The following is a 15,492-nucleotide window of genomic DNA, read 5'->3' as shown; positions in this document are numbered from 1 at the left end:
TCTTGGGGGGCGAGGACGGGCCCCTCCTTCCGAGCCAGCAGCCCAGAGCAGGAAGCGGAGCGCAGGCAGGGATGGACGGTGCGCGGTGAAGCAGCAGTGGGGTGCCCCCCACCCCCCGGGAACTGCCGCGGGAGGGGCCCAGGCTTGTCGCTGCCACCATCCTGGAGTCCGGGCTGGGCCGGGCGGCGGCCGCACTTGCGGGGGGGGGGGGCGGGCTGCTGCTGCTAAGTCTGCCTGCAGCGCTCTCCTCCGGGCGGGCACCGGCCACTCCTGGGAGCTCGTGGAGCGGAAGCGCTGCTGCTGCCCCCGCCAGCCAGGCCGACCCCGATCCAGGGCGGGCCCGAGCAGGAGAGGGGCGTCCTGGGCAGCGCGGCCGCCGGGAAGAGGCTGCTCGCGGTCGGCCAGGAAGACCGGCCGCCCCTCCAGATGGCGCAGCAGCTCTGCTCCCGTCTCCCGAGGGGGAGTCCAGAGCGGGGGGGGGGGCTGCGGGGGGGCTTCTCCCCCCGCCAGGGCAGCGCTAGCAGGATGCAGTGTGGTTGGGAGCGGAGGCCTCCCCCCGCCCCGCGCATGCCTGTGGGGCAGGCCGGGCTGGCTCTCCGAGAGCCGCCAGCCCACGCCCGGGTGCCCCCATCGGGACAGCAGGCAGAGCTTCGGGCAGCTGGGGCCCCTGAGAAGCAGGGCTGGGGGGCGGATCAGGCAAAGGCTGCCCCTCCGCAGCCAGGCCGTCCTGCCCCCCAGGAGTGCCCAGGCAGCCAGCCAGCCAGCCGGCCCTCCTCCAGCTGCCCTGCCACAGAAGCAGGCAGACCCGGACCCCACTCCCTCAAGAAGGGGGGCTGGCTGCAGGCTGCTCGGGGAGCCCCCCCCCCCGTCCAGAGAGGAACTCCAGGGTTAGAAACCGAAGGCTGCCTTTTATTTCTGCACAAACCTGTTGACTGCCGGCAGTGGCACCGTCTCCGCGATCCCTCCCGCGTTTGCTGGAGTCACAGTCAGGCTAACTTGACCGAAAGAGAAGTACGGGGGGGGGGGGGCAGGAAACAGCAGCTGCTGTGGGTCTGGGGGAGTCCGCCCCTGGGGAGACCTGAGGCAGGGACCCAACGGGGGGGGGGGCTGGTAGGGCAGAGGATGCCTCCTCTCCAGTGGGGCTTTCTTGGGGCAGCGGGGGGGGGGGCCTCTGCTCTAAGTCCTGGTCCCAGAAGGCCCCTTGCCCTGCAGATCGCTCCCAGGTGGGCCTAGAGCGGCCATGTGCCAGAGAGGGCCCTGGGGGGCGGGAGGGGAGCGGAGGGACGCTGCCCCACCGGGCCCCCATCCCTGCCTCAGCCCGCCTTCCACACCCACTTGGGAGGAGGCTGCAGGTGGCCCAAGCAGGCAGAGGCTCCTTCCTTGGAGCGAGCCAGCCAGCCGGCCGGCCAGCCAGCCCCACAACAGTCCTGGCCAAGCCAGGAGGGCATGGCGGCTCCCCCCCCCCCCCCAGCAGCTGCAGCAGGACCATGGCGGGCTCTGTTTGGTACCGTTTATTCAGGAAACTTGACAGGGGTGGGTGGGCTTTAACTGGCAGGAAGCAGCCCCTGTTCCTCCAGCCTGGTGGGGGTGGCGGCCGGGAGCCCTGCCCCACGCAGCCCCACCCAGGAACACAACACAGAGACACTGGCCATGATCTATGCACGCACGCACGTGCACGCACACACACGCACTCTGCCCATGCACACAAGCCCTCTCCCCCCAGGCCAGAGCCAGGCTACTGTTTGGTCCGTGGCCCGCCCACCCCCCATATAGCAGCAAACTCCGGCCTAGTCCTCCAGCCTGCGCTGCCTTCCCGGGGCAGGGACAGAGCGGGCAGGGAGACCCCCCCCCCCGCCCACTGGGAATGTGTCACTGGAACCCGCCCATCAGCCAGACCCCTCAGCGCCGTGGGGGAGAAGAGCAGTCCGAGGGGCTCCTGCTTGCCGAGGGAGCAAAACGCCTCCCCGGGGAGGGGCTGGCCTGGCCTCCGTGCCGCCTGCAGGGAAGGGGGGGGGCACCCTCCAGCAGCCTCAGAGAAAGCTTGGGGGTGGCGGGAGAAGGGAAGCCGCCCTGCGCCCCATCCGGGAGGGATGCTGAGCTCAACCCTCTCCTCGCCCCACCGGCCAGAGTCCAGGTCCATGGAGGGAGGGGCGGGCGGGCGGGCAGGCAGGCAGGCAGGCGGGGCTGGGGTGGGGGCAGTCCGTGGCTACTCCTCCAGCCAGGAGGGCTTCTCGGCCCCGGGGCTCTTCAGCTTGATGTTGAACTGCTTCAGCGTCTGCTCCAGCTGCTGCTGGTTGCCGGCAAAGTAGGCCGAAATGGCGTTGTGGAAGAGCAGCAGCTGCTTGTGCATCACCTTCACCTGCGGTGGGGGGCGGGGAAGAGGTGGTCAGTGCATCCTGCCCCAGCCCCCCCACTCCCCTTGCAATCCCGCCCCCCACTACCCAGCAACAAGCCCAGACGCTGCTCTAGGAGATCTGGCAGCGTGGGAGGGAGAGAGTGCCCCTGAGCACAGGCAGAGTGTGGCACCCCCTCTGAGCCCCACCGTCTGTCCTGGTTCCTGCGGGGCCAGAGGCTTCCTGGCATGGGGGGGGGGCCCACACACTGCCCTGCCGCCGCCCACCTTGTTCTCCTCCAGGAACTTCAGCTTGACGGCCACGTCCGCCCGCAGCTTCTCGTACTTGGCGCGGTGGGCCTGGAAGTGGGCCTGGGCCGCCTCCAAGCGGCAGAGCGTGCCCGCATCCCGGGGCCCCATGTTCAGCTCCTCCAGGTCCGTGCGGTAGGCATCGTACTCCAGCCTGCAGAGGGGTCGGGGTGGGGGTCAGAGGGGAGGGCCAGCTGCAGCCCCCGCCCCCGCCCCGCCCTCCTCCGGGCTAGGCTCGCAGCCCCCGCCCCGCCTGCCTTTCCCTCGACTCCCACCAGGCAAGGAGGCGCGGCCTGGGGGGGGGGCGCACACTCCCCACCTGGCAGTTTCGTACTGCTTGACGGTCATGAGGGTGTCCTCCATGGTCTTGTTGACCAGGGTGTTGATGCTGGAGACAAAGAAGTTGACGGCCCCCAAGAGGGTCTCTCCGTTCTTGCACAGCAGCTTCTGCGTCTCTGCATTGTACCCAAACTCCTCCTGCAGGGCGAGGCGAGAGAGCGCTCCGGAGCTGCCCGGCCACGAGCCCCCCCCGCGGCCCCCAGGAGCCCCCAGCCGGCACTCCTCCCCCTGCCCGCCCCGCCCTCCCTCCCCCGGAGGCTCTGCATCACTCCTCTTGCCCCTCTGGAGGAGGGAGGGGCAGCCCCCCGGGAGGGGTCTCCAGCCGGAGTAGAGAGGGGCCCCCCAGGCTCACGCGGTCGAGCACTTTCCCCCTGACTGCAGCCGTAAGCAATATTTTCCAGACTGCTCCTACCAGGCGGCCATATTGTGTAGAAAACCCTCAAATATTTCAGAGAGTGTCCGAAACGTGCAAAACATGCCACTGACACTAATCGGAACGTTTGGACATCACTTCAGACACTATCTGTGATATTTAAAGGGTTTTCTAGAAATATGGCCTCCTAGGAGGAGATGTTCTCTTGCCAGCAGATATATGTAGCCTCAGCTCGAAAATCTGCCGATGGCTGCAGGCGTTGAAAAAGCAGCAGCTGCCTGCCTGAGCCCCGGAGCTGCCCCGGGCGGGGGGGGGGGAGGCGGCAGCCTGCTCCCTGCTCTGCCTCCGAGCCAGGCCCCCCCACTCCTGCCGCCTGCAGGGCACTGCGCCGTGACCAGCTCCTCTCCCCGCTCCCAGGCGTGCAGGGTCGGTCCTCTGGGCCCTCCAGCATCCCTGCTGCCTTTTCTCCCTTGTTGCTCCACACACCTGGAGCTCCGGCCGGTGCCCGTCCTCTCTCGGCCCCCGCTTGCTCCAAGAGCCTCAGCAAAGAAAAGCACCCTCCCGCAAGGAGCTTCCCGCTTCGCTCCAGCTGGGGTGAGGCCCAGCAGGCTTGGGTCCGGTCCCTCCTTCAAGCCCGCCCCGCCCTGTATTTCGAACTCGGGCCCCTCCGGGCAGCGCTTGCTCTCTCTCGCACGTGTCTTCCCGTGAGCGGCCGGGCTTGCCGATGGGACCCTGCAGACCTCTGCAGGCCCTGGGCCGGAGGCAGACCACCCACCTGGAGCTCGGGGGACTTCTGGCTGAGGTCGGAGAAGGCGTCGGCCAGGGCGTGCTGCGTCTGGACCAGGCTGTAGAAGTGGTTGGTGAGGGCCCGGGCCAAGCCCAGCACGCACTCGTACTTGTGCTTGGTGTCCCGCAGCAGCTCGATCTGGGTCTCCAGCTCCAGGTCCACGGTGCGGGAGCCACGCCCAAAGCGCTCCGACAGCAGCTGCTTGGTGCACTGGGGCAGGGCGGGAAAGGGGGCGGGGTGAGGGCGGGCCAGGCGCTGCCCCGCAAGCACGCACCCCACTGCCAGGGAAATGCCGCTCACCTTGTAGGTGTTGATGCCCCATTTCTTGACAATGTCAAACTTCTCCACGGCAATCCCCCGCGTGGCCTCCTCCCCGGGCATGGCTGGGCTGGGGTGAGGCGGGTGCAAGTTGGAACCTGCGATTCACAAGGGAGGGGGCCTCAGAAGGGGGCCTCACTCAGCCCTCCCCTCACCAGGAGGAGGCAGCGGAGGATCAAAAGACCAGCCTGGGGCCCCTCCATCTCTCCCCCCCCCGTGGGCCCCAGAGGTCCCCCCCCGCCCCTGGCCACCGGTTGGGGCAGCAGGGCTGTACCTGGGGCAGCGGCAGCCTGGCTGGCTATCCGACTGGCAGCCGACGGACTGGGGGAGATGAGAGGTCCACGGGGTGGGTGAGATGGAAGAGAGCCTGAAATGGAGGGGGCCCGAGGCAGGGCGGACAGGGGCACGGGGGGGGCAGGGTGTGGAGCAGGTGGGAGGAGATCCATGTGGGGGGAGAGCAGGACAACATGGGGGCAGCACTTGATGAGCTGTGACAGACACCGACGAGGAGACACAGAGGTGTGATGGGAGAAGACTCCAGAGGAGCCGGCAGACACTGCCCCCCCCCAGGCAAGGTGCTGGGCTACCTGCCTCCCCTTCCTCTTGGGGAGGGGGCCAGTGGCACCCTGGGCTGTGAACTGCCTCCTCTTGTATTCTGGGCTGGGGAGAAGCAAAGGGCATTTCCCAGGGTGGCAGGAGGACTTGTGAGGGGCCGCCCGCCATGGGTGGGGGAGAGGAGGCAGCCCGAGGGAGGGCCAAGAGAGGCATGCACCTGTCTGGGCCAAGGCACCCCACAGCCCCCCAGGCTCTGACCTTTGAGGGTGCTGGTGGGGATGATGCCCTCAGCAGTGCCGCCGTAGCCCCCGGAGACAATGCTGGTCTCGTTCAGGTTGGGCCCCGACACCATCACCTGCTGCAGGTCCTGAGAAGGGCAGAGAGGAGGAAGAGAGACGGAGCGGCTGAATCGCAGACAACTGCAGCTATTTGTTTCCAATAAACAATCTCCAAACACTCGAAACAGCCATCAAAACCCGTCATGAAGACAGAGAGCCAGCAGGGGAAGGGGCACTTTCCCATGCACTGTCCAGAGGGTGGCATGTCTGACTCTCTGCTTGATGGGCAGAAGTCCCATCAAGGAGAAAACGAGGCCTATCGATGGCTACTAGTCAGAGGACCACCTCCAGCCTCCAAGGCAGGAGGCCTCTGAGCACCAGTGGCAGGGGAGCAACAGCAGGAGAGACGAGAGGGCCTGCCCCTTTCAACTCCTGCCTGTGGCTTCCAGCAGTGGCATCTGATGGGCCAGTGTGTGAAACAGGATGCTGGACTCGATGGGCCTCCTTGGGCCTGATCCTGCAGCAGGGCTGGTCTTATGTCCTGGGTGTGTGCTCAGTGCAAGGAGCTCCTGGCTCTCAGGGAACATGTTTGTTCCCTCGAGACCAAGGTGGCAGATCTGGAGATGCTCAGAGAGACAGAGAGGCAGGCGGACGAGACCTTCAGGGATGTGATAGAGGCATCCCACTCCTAGGCTGATAGCTCCTCTGCTGTCAGGGAGAATGGAGGTCTCGGGGAAGGAGGACATCGGTCTGAGGAAGAGGGAAAGGCTCCTTTGGAAGGGACCCCTTCCATGAATGACAAGTCATTCTCTTGCAAAGGGGATACCCCTTCGGGGTGGGGAGGACATCCTAGTGGTATACAGAGATGGGTCTGTCACCTGCATGTCGACTGCACGGTGACTTGCCTGACAGAAGCAAAGGCTGCAGACGTCACGCGGCATCTAGATAGGCTGTTAGGCAGTGCTGGGGAGGAGTCAGCTGTCGTGGTGCATGTCTAACCCTAACCGGTGTTGGGAAAGGCAGTCGGGAGGTCCTGGAAGCCCAATTTAGGCTGCTAGACAGCATATTGAAATCCAGGACCCGCAAAGTAGCGTTCTAAGAAACGCTCCCTGTTTCACATGCAGGGACGCAGGCGTCTGTTCCAGACAAATTGATGGGAAGCATTCTCAAGGATAAGACTGCTGAAGGAGAACCAGCATGGCTTCTGCAAAGGGAAATCTCGCCTCACCAACCTTTTGGAGTTCTTTGAGAGTGTCAACAAGTGTGTGGATCAAGGTGATCCAGCTGACATAGTATACCTGGACTTCCAAAAAGCTTTCGACAAAGACTCTTGAGAAAACCTAGCAGTCCTGGGATAAGGGGACAGGTTAATGTGTGGATTGGTGACTGGTTGAAGAACAGGAAACAGAGGGTGGGAATAAATGGATGTTGGGGTCATGGTGGACAGTTCATTGAAAGTGTCGAGACTGTGCCCAGCAGCTGGGAAAAAGGCTAATTCCATGTTAGGAGTAATTAGGAAAAGGAATGAAAATAAACTGCTAATATTATAATACCGTTTAACAAAACTATGGTGTGACCACACCTGGAGTACTGCATACAATTCTGGTCACCACATCTAAAAAAGGACATTGTAGAACTGGAAAAGGTACAGAAGAGGGCAACCCAGATGATCAGGGGCCTGGAGCACCTTCCTTATGAGGCAAGACTACAACACCTGGGGCTTTTTAGTTTAGAAAAAAGACAACTGTGGGGAAACATGATCGAGGTCTATAAAATCATGCATGGTGTGAAGAAAGTGGATAGAGAGAAATTAAACAGGGAGAACGTTTAAATTACAGGCAAGACTTGGGTATTGTAACTGATACTTGTTCTAATGATGAGATGGAAGTCCTCGTCTTTTTTGGTGTTTTTTAATCTTTCTTTTTGTGTGTGCGTGTGTGTATCTTATGTTGTGAAAAATTGAATAAAAAGTTATATTTTTAAAAAAAGAAAGAAAAGAAAACATGCAGAAAAGGGCAACCAAGATGATCAGGGGCCTAGAGCACTTTTCTTATGAGGCAAGGCTACAAAACCTGGGGCTATTTAGTTCAGAAAAAAGATGACTGCAGGGAGACATGATAGAGGTCTATAAAATCATGCATGGTGTGGAGAAAGTGGAGAGAGAGAGATTCTTCTCCCTCTCCCATAACACTAGAACCAGGGGTCACTCCATGAAATTGATTGCCAGGAGGTCTAGGACCCACAAACGGAAGTACTTTTTCACACAACGCAGAATCCACTTGTGGAATTCTCTGCCATGTGGTGACTACCACCAGCCTGGAAGGCTTTAAGAGGGGTTTGGATAAATTCATGGAGGAAAGGTCTATCAGTGGCTTCTAGAGGCCACCTCCAGCCTCAGAGGCAGGATGCCTCTGAATAGCAGTTGCAGGGGAGATGGCATGCCCTCACCTCTTGCCTGTGGTCTACTCAGAGGCATCTGGTGGGCCACTGTTTGAGACAGGATGCTGGACTTGATGGGCCTCCTTGGGCCTGATCCAGCAGGGCTGTTCTTACATTCCCCGGAGAGCAAAATAACAAACCCTAAAGTGGGCTCATTTTACCATGCAAAAGGAGACTTCTCTCTCTTACACACACACACACACACACACACACACACACACACACACACACACACACACACAGCCAGCTGCTTTGGGGACAGATCATGGGTAAAGGAAAGAAATCACCACTGTTAGATCTGAAGTTGGGAAAGGTGGACTATTTGAAGGAGCATTTCATTGGTTGACAGGAGAAAGGTGGATGAAAGCTGACTTCTGGCCGAGAAAGAGTCCCCGGAGCTGAAATCCAGGACAACGATCACCGAGTCCTGTGTGTTCTGGGAAGCAGGCGTGCCTTGCCAGGGCCTCCGCCGGAGCCTCCTTCACATGTCCGGAGGGCCACCACGGAGGCGGCTTGTGCTCTCTCGCTCCACTGTGGCCTGCTGAGCCACTGAACCCCGTCACTGCCGCCGAGGCGGTGCAGATGGGGACAGCCTGGAGGCGGCGTTCCCATGCCCCGCCACAGCGATGGAGCTTCTCTTGCATCAGAGCAGCTTGGGAACTGGGGCCGAGGGCAGTGGCGGGGAGGGTGGGCAGTGTGCCTCTCACACAGAAGGAGCAACAAGCCACAAGGAAGCAGATTCAGGCTAGCCAGGAGGGGGGATTTCTGGACCCTTCGGGGCTGCTGTGCGGGTTAGGGTCAGGGTCTGTCAGGGAATGCTGCAGCCCACAGCTGCATCACCCATGTTCTTAACTCCGCCGCCCCCTGCAGATGTCGCACGACAGCTCTCATAATCCCCAACGACTGGCCACTGTGGATGGGGATGATAGGTGTTGTAGTCCAACAGCTGCAGGAGGGCCGAGTTGTGCAGTCCTGACGTAGCGCTTTCCTGCTCAGAGGAGCAGCCAAGGTCCCTTCCAGCTCCGTGACTCTGCACGCCATGTGGGAGGCACAGAAGGCCCCTAAGGCAGCCTGTGACGTCTCCCTCCGTGTGCGGAATCTCAGCTCTCGGTGCTTCTCTAGACATCCCCCTTTTTGTCTGGCTCATACGCTGATGGCTAAAATGACTGAGAGAACTAAGCAAGGGCAACAGGGGCGCTCAGGACGGCCTGTGAGTCAGCCAAGCGGCCCATGGGCCGGTCTGTTCCAGGGATGTGCACAGAACCGGCTCCGTGCACTCCCAGGAGGTGGGGGGTGGCCGCTTTAAGGCACGGGGAGGGTGTCCTCACCTCCCCCACCGCGTTTCCCCTGCCGCTGCCAGCGCTGCTGCTGCTGCTGCCACCGCCAAAACCGCTGGCACAGGGCGGGCGAGTGCCGCCTTGCCACCCTGATCAGCGTAATCCCGGAAGTGGCTGGTGCACACACACTCCCCCTCGCCTCCGAAATGGCTCCAATGCCGGCATTCCGGACCAGTTCCGCACTCCAGAAAAGGAGTGCCGAACCGGCTCCCTGCACATCCCTAGTCTGTCCAGTGGCCCTCGGGCAGAGAATGGTTCCCCCAAACCCTTGACCCGAAGATGCCACGAAGCTTTGGGGAGGGAGGAGAGAGGTGGACTACTTGCACCCTCCTGTGAGCAGAAGATGGGCCACGAACCCCAATGTTTGTCAAGCCATTGGGAGCTGCCCCAGAGCCAGAGCCGCCCCCCCTCATGCCACCCCCCGGGTGCAGGACCAGCGGCCCCCTCCTCCCGCTTACCTGCTCCAGACCATCGTCCTCAGGGAGGCGGCGTGAGTCTCCATTCCCATGGATGGGGATCTCCATGGTGGCCGCCTTGCTCATCAGCCCCTCCGTCATGCTCAAGGCCTGCAGGACAGAGAGGGGAGGGGGCGTTTCAGCGGCCAGGGGCCCCGATGCCCCTCACATGCTCCCAAGGGCACCCCCAAGCTCTCCCCGCCCAGCAGTCACTCTGAACGCTGGGTCCCTTGAGACTGCCTGGATTCCTCTCCCCACCACCTCCGAGTACAGCATCCTGCCCCACTGAGCCCAAAGACCCCTCACACCCCCTGCCAGCAACAGTCTCAGCTGTTAATCCTGGGAGGAAGGTCGAGGTGAGGAGAGAGCAGCAGGAATGGTTCTGCTGCATGCACACTCACCCCCCCACATCAAGATGGGGCAGCCCCATTGTGCAACTCACTAGGAGAGCTGGTGGCAGGGCACAGCAGCACAAATCACACCCCCGGGGCCATGCACACAGGAAGCAAAGAAAACTGTCACAGAGTATTGCAGCCTTAAGCAGGAGCCTTAAGGTGGAAGTCTAAGGATGCTGATTGCCGAGAGTCATCTTATGGAAGATGCAAGCTGGCCTCTCCCTGGCAGCGCTGAGGCCAACAGGCAAGACCCTCAGCCAAGTAACACATCAGGCCCTTTCTGTTCAGGGCATCGCTGGTGGTTTCCCTTCCAGATCTCGGTTTTATTTTCTCCTACCTCTAAAAAGTACAGCCACCGGTGTCTTTAGAGGCAGTATCCAGAGCCCCCCTGCAGCAAGTTCACCGCTATTCTTGGAAACAGAAGCAAAACTGCTCGCCCAGAAGCTTTCCGAAACATGCCACACGGTGGGGTCGGCTGGTTTCTGAACCGGGGAGCCGCTGGCCCCCAGCTTCCTCCAAGCAGCCTGGATTCCTACCCCCATCCGGACCTGGCCGTCCTCGGGAGGCAGCCCTTCTCGTGGCTTCCCACTCATTCCAGAGATCACAGTCCCACCCTCATCCCCGCACAAGTATTTCTCCCAAAGGCGAAGGAGATTCGGGGCAGGTGGGGGGCTATCGCTTCAGAAGTTCTCAAAAGACTCTCATGACAGCCCAACACAAAGCAGGCCGAGGTCCTGGGCGTCAGTCTGAGCGCTGTGGGAAGCTGGCACCAGCTGCAAGGAGCCCACGGAGGCCCCGATCCAGCCATTCCCCACGAGCAGGAGCCGCTGCCGGAGAACCCATCTCTCCGATACGGGCAGCAAGCGTCACCTTCCAGAAGCAAAGAGGCAAGTTCCGCCAACCAGACGCAGTTGATGCCTAAGAAGGCGGCGGCACAGGGCTGTTGCGTGAGACGCACCAGGAGAACAGCAGCTCGTTCTGAAAATCCAGAGAGAACCGAGGCAGGCGGGAACTCCACCAAGAGTGCCATGTGGGCCGGAGGCAAAGGCATGGGCCGGCCCTCAGTGGGGTCAGCCGCTGGTGACCCCCCCCATCCATCCATCCCAGGGTCCTCCCAAGGAGGGCCCACGAAGGCAGGGAGCTTCAGCTGCCGAAACGAGGACTTGGCGTCTCCCCCCACTCCCAAAACGTCCCACAGCAAGCCGCCACCTGTCACCAGAACAGTCTCGCCACCCTTGGGAGTTCAGGAGCCAGAGGCCTCAACGCAAAGCCGTGGAGGAAAGTCCCTGCCAAGGAGGAGTGAGAGACGGAAACCTCACCGCCAGCCACAAAGGGGGGCCGGCAGGCCTGCTCTCCGGCCACGGGCAGACACCCCCCCCCCATGATGTGGCGGTGCAGAAGCCGCCCTTTATACAGGTGCGCAGGGCGAGCTGGCTGCTGCCCCATGACTCCAGAAGACCCACCGCGTCCAGTCGCACAGTTCAGCTTGCCACGGATCAGGGCGGAGGCGGCTGCCGCTCGGCCCCAGAGCCCTGCTGAGCACGCACAAGGCCCCCGGCAGAATCTCCAGGTAGGCCTAGGAAGGGCCCAAGGTGGGGCAGGGGTGGGGGGGGGGCATACCGGCTGCCAGCCAGCCAGTCTGGACCAAGAGGAGGAGGAGGAGGAGGAGGAGGCTGGCCACCAAGAGGGCCGCGCTAGACAGGCCAAGAGGAGGAGGCGGCTCTGCAGGAGGAAGTCTTGTGGGTCCTGCATGTCGCTGAACAGGAGACCCTGAAGGCAGCTGCATCACTGGGGGCCGGGCGGAGGAGACCCTCATTCAGAGCAGCCCAACAGGAGGCCTCTGGGGGTGGGGGGCTCCTTGGCCAGGCCCTGGCCCGAGCTCCTCCTTCCCCCCCACCAGAACCCAACCTACTTTTGGCCCTCTGGCGCCATCCCTGCACAAGCCCCTTCGACCCCCATCTCTACCGACCCCGCCCCGCCCCCCAAGCATGCAGCCAACATTGCACAGGCCTCCGGGGGCCGGTGTGGGGCGGGATTCGGTGCAGGCCAGCTCAGCTCAGCTGGGCCCAGAGCGGCGAGGAAGGAGGGAGGCGCCTCCGCCCCACGGCGAGCTGCCCCCTCGGGCTCTGGGTCCAAGCCCCGCAGCTGGCCGCCCACCTCTTCCTGGAGCCCTCCCGCCCTCCACCTGCCGGGCGCAGCAGCGCAGGGCTGCCGCCGCCGCCGCCGCCGCCTTGGCCCGGTGCCCGTCGCCACGTCCCCAGCGGTGCCGAGCCGAGCCGCAGCCGGACACCCCCGCAGGGGCCGGGCAGGGCGGGAGGCAGCCGCCCCCGGGCCCCCTGCCGGGCACAGCCGCCTTCCTCCGGTGGCGACGGAGGGGGCTGCCCAGCGCAGGGCCGCGGCCTCCCCTCCCCCTCCCTCCCTCCCCCCCCTCGGGATCCCGCCGCGGGGGCTGCTCCGCGCACGTCCGCCCCCCGCGAGGGCGCCCAGGCCGGATTGGGGGAGGCGGGGGCGGCGGCAGCCGGGGGGAGGCGGCGAAGGTCCGCCCCAGATAGACAGACAGGACCGCCCGCCCGCCCGCCCGCCCCCCCGCCTCACCTGCTGCCGCTGCTGCTGCCGCCGGGGCCGGTCCCGGAGGCTCCGGGCGTCGGATCCGCTTGGCCCCCACCTGGGACAGCCGGAAACGACGTCACGGGCCGGAAGTGGCGAGCGCGGCGGCGGCGGCGGAGCGCCGGCAGCATGGAGCTGCCCCAGGACCCCCAGCAGCACCTGCGCAGCGTGAGGCCCGGGGGGGGGGCGGGGGGGCGGCAGCTGAGCTGAGCTGAGCCGAGCTGAGCCGAGCCGGCGGGGGGGAGACCCGCGGGCGGGCGGGCGGGCGGGCGGGCCGGGGCCGCAGCCCCGCTGATCCCCCGGGCGGCGCTCTCGTTGCAGCTGCGGGACTTCCTGCTGGTCTACAACCGGATGACCGAGCTCTGCTTCCAGCGCTGCGTCTCCAACCTGAACTACCGGACGCTCACCCGGGACGAGGTGGGTGTTGCCGCTGCTGCCGCCCCCGCCTCCGCCTCCCCCCCCACCCCCGGAGCCGGGCGGGGCGCCCCCCAGCCAGCCAGCCAGCCCGGGCGCCCCCCCGCCTCCCCTTCCCCCCGCCTCTCCCTCCCTCTCCCTCCCTCCCTCCCTGCAGGAGGGCTGCCTGGACAGCTGCGCGGGGAAGCTGGTGCGCGCCAACCACCGCCTGATGGCCTCCTACGTCCAGCTGATGCCATCCATCGTCCAGCGCCGGATCGCGGACTACGAGGCGGCCGGCCACGCGGCGCAGGAGGCGGGATCCGCGGGGGCTGCCGGTCCCGGCGGCGGCGGCGGCGGCGGCATCGTTCGCACTGTGGCAGCCGCAGACCCGCTGGGCGCTCCAGAGGCCGGGAGCTAGGCGGGGAGGAGGGGACGCTTGCCTTGCTGGGGCTCGGGGCGGCCCAGCCCTCCCTCGCCTTCGGGGCTGCGCGGATCCAGCCAGGAGTGCTTCCGACCACCGCCCGCCCGCCCGCCCGCCCGCCCTCGATCCTGGCTGGAGGACCTTTGGGAAGCAGCAGCACAGCCACCCCCTCGCCCCGCAGGTGGCCGGAATGGACGGCTTCCCGTGGCAGTAATAAAGGCGCCTTCTCTGCCTTGGTCTCCTGTTGCCTTTGATGCTGCTGGGGCTCCCTGCTTGGCCGGCTCTCTCCGAGGCCAGCCCGGCCAGCGAGATGCAGAGCGCCCGGCTGAATCCCACCCTGTGCCTGGCTGCCAGGGCCGCTGCCCTCCCGCTGGGCAGCCGCAGGGGGCTTCCATCTCCCTGGGAAACGAACCCCAAGCAACTAAGGGAATCCCCCCCCCACCCCCGCTACTGGGCTGCATGTCAAGAGGCCAAGAGTGTCCTAGCTGGGGAGCCCGGCGGGCTGCCCTCTGTGGCTGACCTTGGAGAGAGGCTGGCGGGCAGGCAGAAGATGCACAGGCCTGTGTCTGGGGTGCGCACCCTTGAAAGAGCTGCCTTGGGCTGCCTCCAGCGGTTCGTGCAAGTCTGTCTCCAAGGACAGCAGGCATGTTCTGGGGGCGGGGGGTGGCACTTGGGGGGAGAAGGCAGCTTTGGCTCTTCTGGAAGGGGCGGTGAAGGGTGGTGCTTTGTGATGGTACTGGCGGACTGAGGGGTCTAGCACGGGGACCCCGGACTCCCGCAGGGGTACAAGCAATGCAGATTGCCTGGGCCCCTTTGGACCCGATCCGCAAGAAGGTGTCGCCACTTTGCAGCTGCAGAGTCTGAGGCAGCCTCAGACAGAATCAATCTGCCACCAGAATCAATCTGCCCAGGGGTGTAGTCGCGCTGGGGGGGGGGCGTGTTCAGCCCTCTCTCCAGCAGCCCCTTGGATAATGGAGAAGGTTGGGGGCGGTGGAGCTGGGGCCCAAGGTGGGACCCATCCGCTCAGTTATAGCTACACCCTGCATCTGCTGCCCGTCCTGCTTGGTGGGAGGGCCTGGGTGGCCCCCGCCCTGCCCCGTGAGAGGAGAAGCAGCAGGTCAGACCCGGCTCGTGGGGAGTCAGGCCGCCTTGCCTCTTTCTTGCGTCCAGGCGGATTATGATAGATTCTTAATCGCTGTACCCGGATCTGCGGCTTGGCTTTACATGTCTACGTGGTGTTCCTGGACATTGTTTATAATTGCCTTCTCCTTGGTTGTCAGCTGCTTTGAATCAATGAGGAAAGCGCTATGTTACAAACATGGAGAATCTCAAAACAGATTCAGATTTGTTCACAGGAAAGAGCAGAGTAGCACTTGCTGCTTGCCACGTTGGGTGAGCGGGAGGGGAGGGGAGGGGGGAGCAGGGGTGTAACTATAATAGGGAGACAGTGGTCTGGGGGCCCACTGCCTTGGGGGCCCCCCAGGCAAGACACATGACTGACTCCCCCAGCTGCGCACCCACCGGGGCTTCCTTCCGTTGTATTCATCCTCCCAAACTGATGTGAGTGTGAAGACTTGGAGCTACCAGAAAAGCTTTTTATGGTACTTTAATGGTACTTTCTCTAGTACCATGAAGCTTTTAAAAAATCTTTGAAAAAATAATTTAGGATGATGTTCTATTGTGGCACATAGGTGTTTATGTGTGTGTGTGTATACATATATATATATATAAATTGTATTATATATACATATATAAATTTTACTCTGCTTTTTGTGACCACTATTCAGCCTTATTTAGGATTGCTTTTCTCCATGAACTGAGCTTGGCGGGGGGGGGGTGCATTTTAAACTCTAGTCTCTGGGCCCCCTCCACCCTTGCTACGCCCCTGGAGGGGAGGGCAGCCCCAGCAACGCTGATAGCCCGGATGTCTCCATCTCCATCCCGCGCGTCAGCATTGCCCCCTGAGAGAGCCGCCCCGAAGAGCCCGGGAGTAGGGTGCCTGCTGCGTGAGTCTAGCCGCTCAAACTCAAAAGTCTGTGCGCGTCCCCGCCGCGACCTGGAAGCCGCCAAGGCGGGGCGGCCGTGGTGGGTGCCGCCCCTGGAAACGCCGCGCGCGCCCCTAGCAACCGCCACGCCCCCCCTGCGCTCGCG

General features: G+C 63.4%; 2 protein-coding genes across 8 annotated transcripts; one reads left to right on the top strand and one right to left on the bottom strand.

The window, feature by feature from the left end:
- Positions 1–1,495: 1,495 nt before the first annotated feature.
- Positions 1,496–12,644, bottom strand: ARFIP2 (ADP ribosylation factor interacting protein 2). 7 transcript variants are annotated; one of them, XM_053310807.1, is made up of 10 exons: positions 12,513–12,640; positions 10,255–10,895; positions 9,526–9,633; positions 5,272–5,380; positions 4,733–4,825; positions 4,441–4,556; positions 4,129–4,350; positions 2,961–3,118; positions 2,621–2,795; positions 1,496–2,359 (listed from the first exon to the last, which is right to left on the bottom strand). In XM_053310807.1, the coding sequence occupies exons 3-10, from the start codon at positions 9,622–9,624 to the stop codon at positions 2,207–2,209; spliced, it is 1,125 nt and encodes a 374-aa protein (XP_053166782.1). In that variant the 5' UTR covers positions 9,625–9,633; positions 10,255–10,895; positions 12,513–12,640; the 3' UTR covers positions 1,496–2,206. The 7 variants fall into 7 exon arrangements, with proteins under 7 accessions (XP_053166782.1, XP_053166785.1, XP_053166780.1 ...); XM_053310810.1 differs by lacking the exon at positions 10,255–10,895 and having other exon boundaries at positions 4,733–4,779; positions 12,513–12,644; XM_053310805.1 differs by lacking the exon at positions 10,255–10,895 and having other exon boundaries at positions 12,513–12,638.
- TIMM10B (translocase of inner mitochondrial membrane 10B) lies at positions 10,373–13,573 on the top strand. Its single transcript, XM_053305808.1, has 5 exons — positions 10,373–10,546; positions 10,628–11,216; positions 11,620–12,692; positions 12,846–12,941; positions 13,096–13,573. The coding sequence occupies exons 1-5, from the start codon at positions 10,373–10,375 to the stop codon at positions 13,336–13,338; spliced, it is 2,175 nt and encodes a 724-aa protein (XP_053161783.1). The 3' UTR covers positions 13,339–13,573.
- Positions 13,574–15,492: the final 1,919 nt, after the last annotated feature.

Source organism: Hemicordylus capensis, chromosome 3 (genome assembly GCF_027244095.1).
Source record: "Hemicordylus capensis ecotype Gifberg chromosome 3, rHemCap1.1.pri, whole genome shotgun sequence".
Lineage (NCBI taxonomy): Eukaryota > Metazoa > Chordata > Lepidosauria > Squamata > Cordylidae > Hemicordylus > Hemicordylus capensis.
Note: the sequence above shows the minus strand (reverse complement) of the source record. Positions and strands in the feature narration are given on the sequence as shown.

What these genes read in the sequence shown, in the direction of transcription:
- ARFIP2 (XM_053310807.1), bottom strand. Translation starts at nt 9,624, where the DNA reads ATGACGGAGGGGCTGATGAGCAAGGCGGCCACCATGGAGATCCCCATC. An exon ending in AGGACGATGGTCTGGAGCAG is followed by an intron (nt 5,381 to 9,525) that starts GTAAGCGGGAGG and finishes TGCCCTTCTCAG; the next exon opens with GACCTGCAGCAGGTGATGGT. An exon ending in AAGCAGTACGAAACTGCCAG is followed by an intron (nt 2,796 to 2,960) that starts GTGGGGAGTGTG and finishes ACCCCTCTGCAG; the next exon opens with GCTGGAGTACGATGCCTACC.
- TIMM10B (XM_053305808.1), top strand. Translation starts at nt 10,373, where the DNA reads ATGCCACACGGTGGGGTCGGCTGGTTTCTGAACCGGGGAGCCGCTGGC. An exon ending in AAAGTCCCTGCCAAGGAGGA is followed by an intron (nt 11,217 to 11,619) that starts GTGAGAGACGGA and finishes CGCGCTAGACAG; the next exon opens with GCCAAGAGGAGGAGGCGGCT. An exon ending in CCCAGCAGCACCTGCGCAGC is followed by an intron (nt 12,693 to 12,845) that starts GTGAGGCCCGGG and finishes CTCTCGTTGCAG; the next exon opens with CTGCGGGACTTCCTGCTGGT.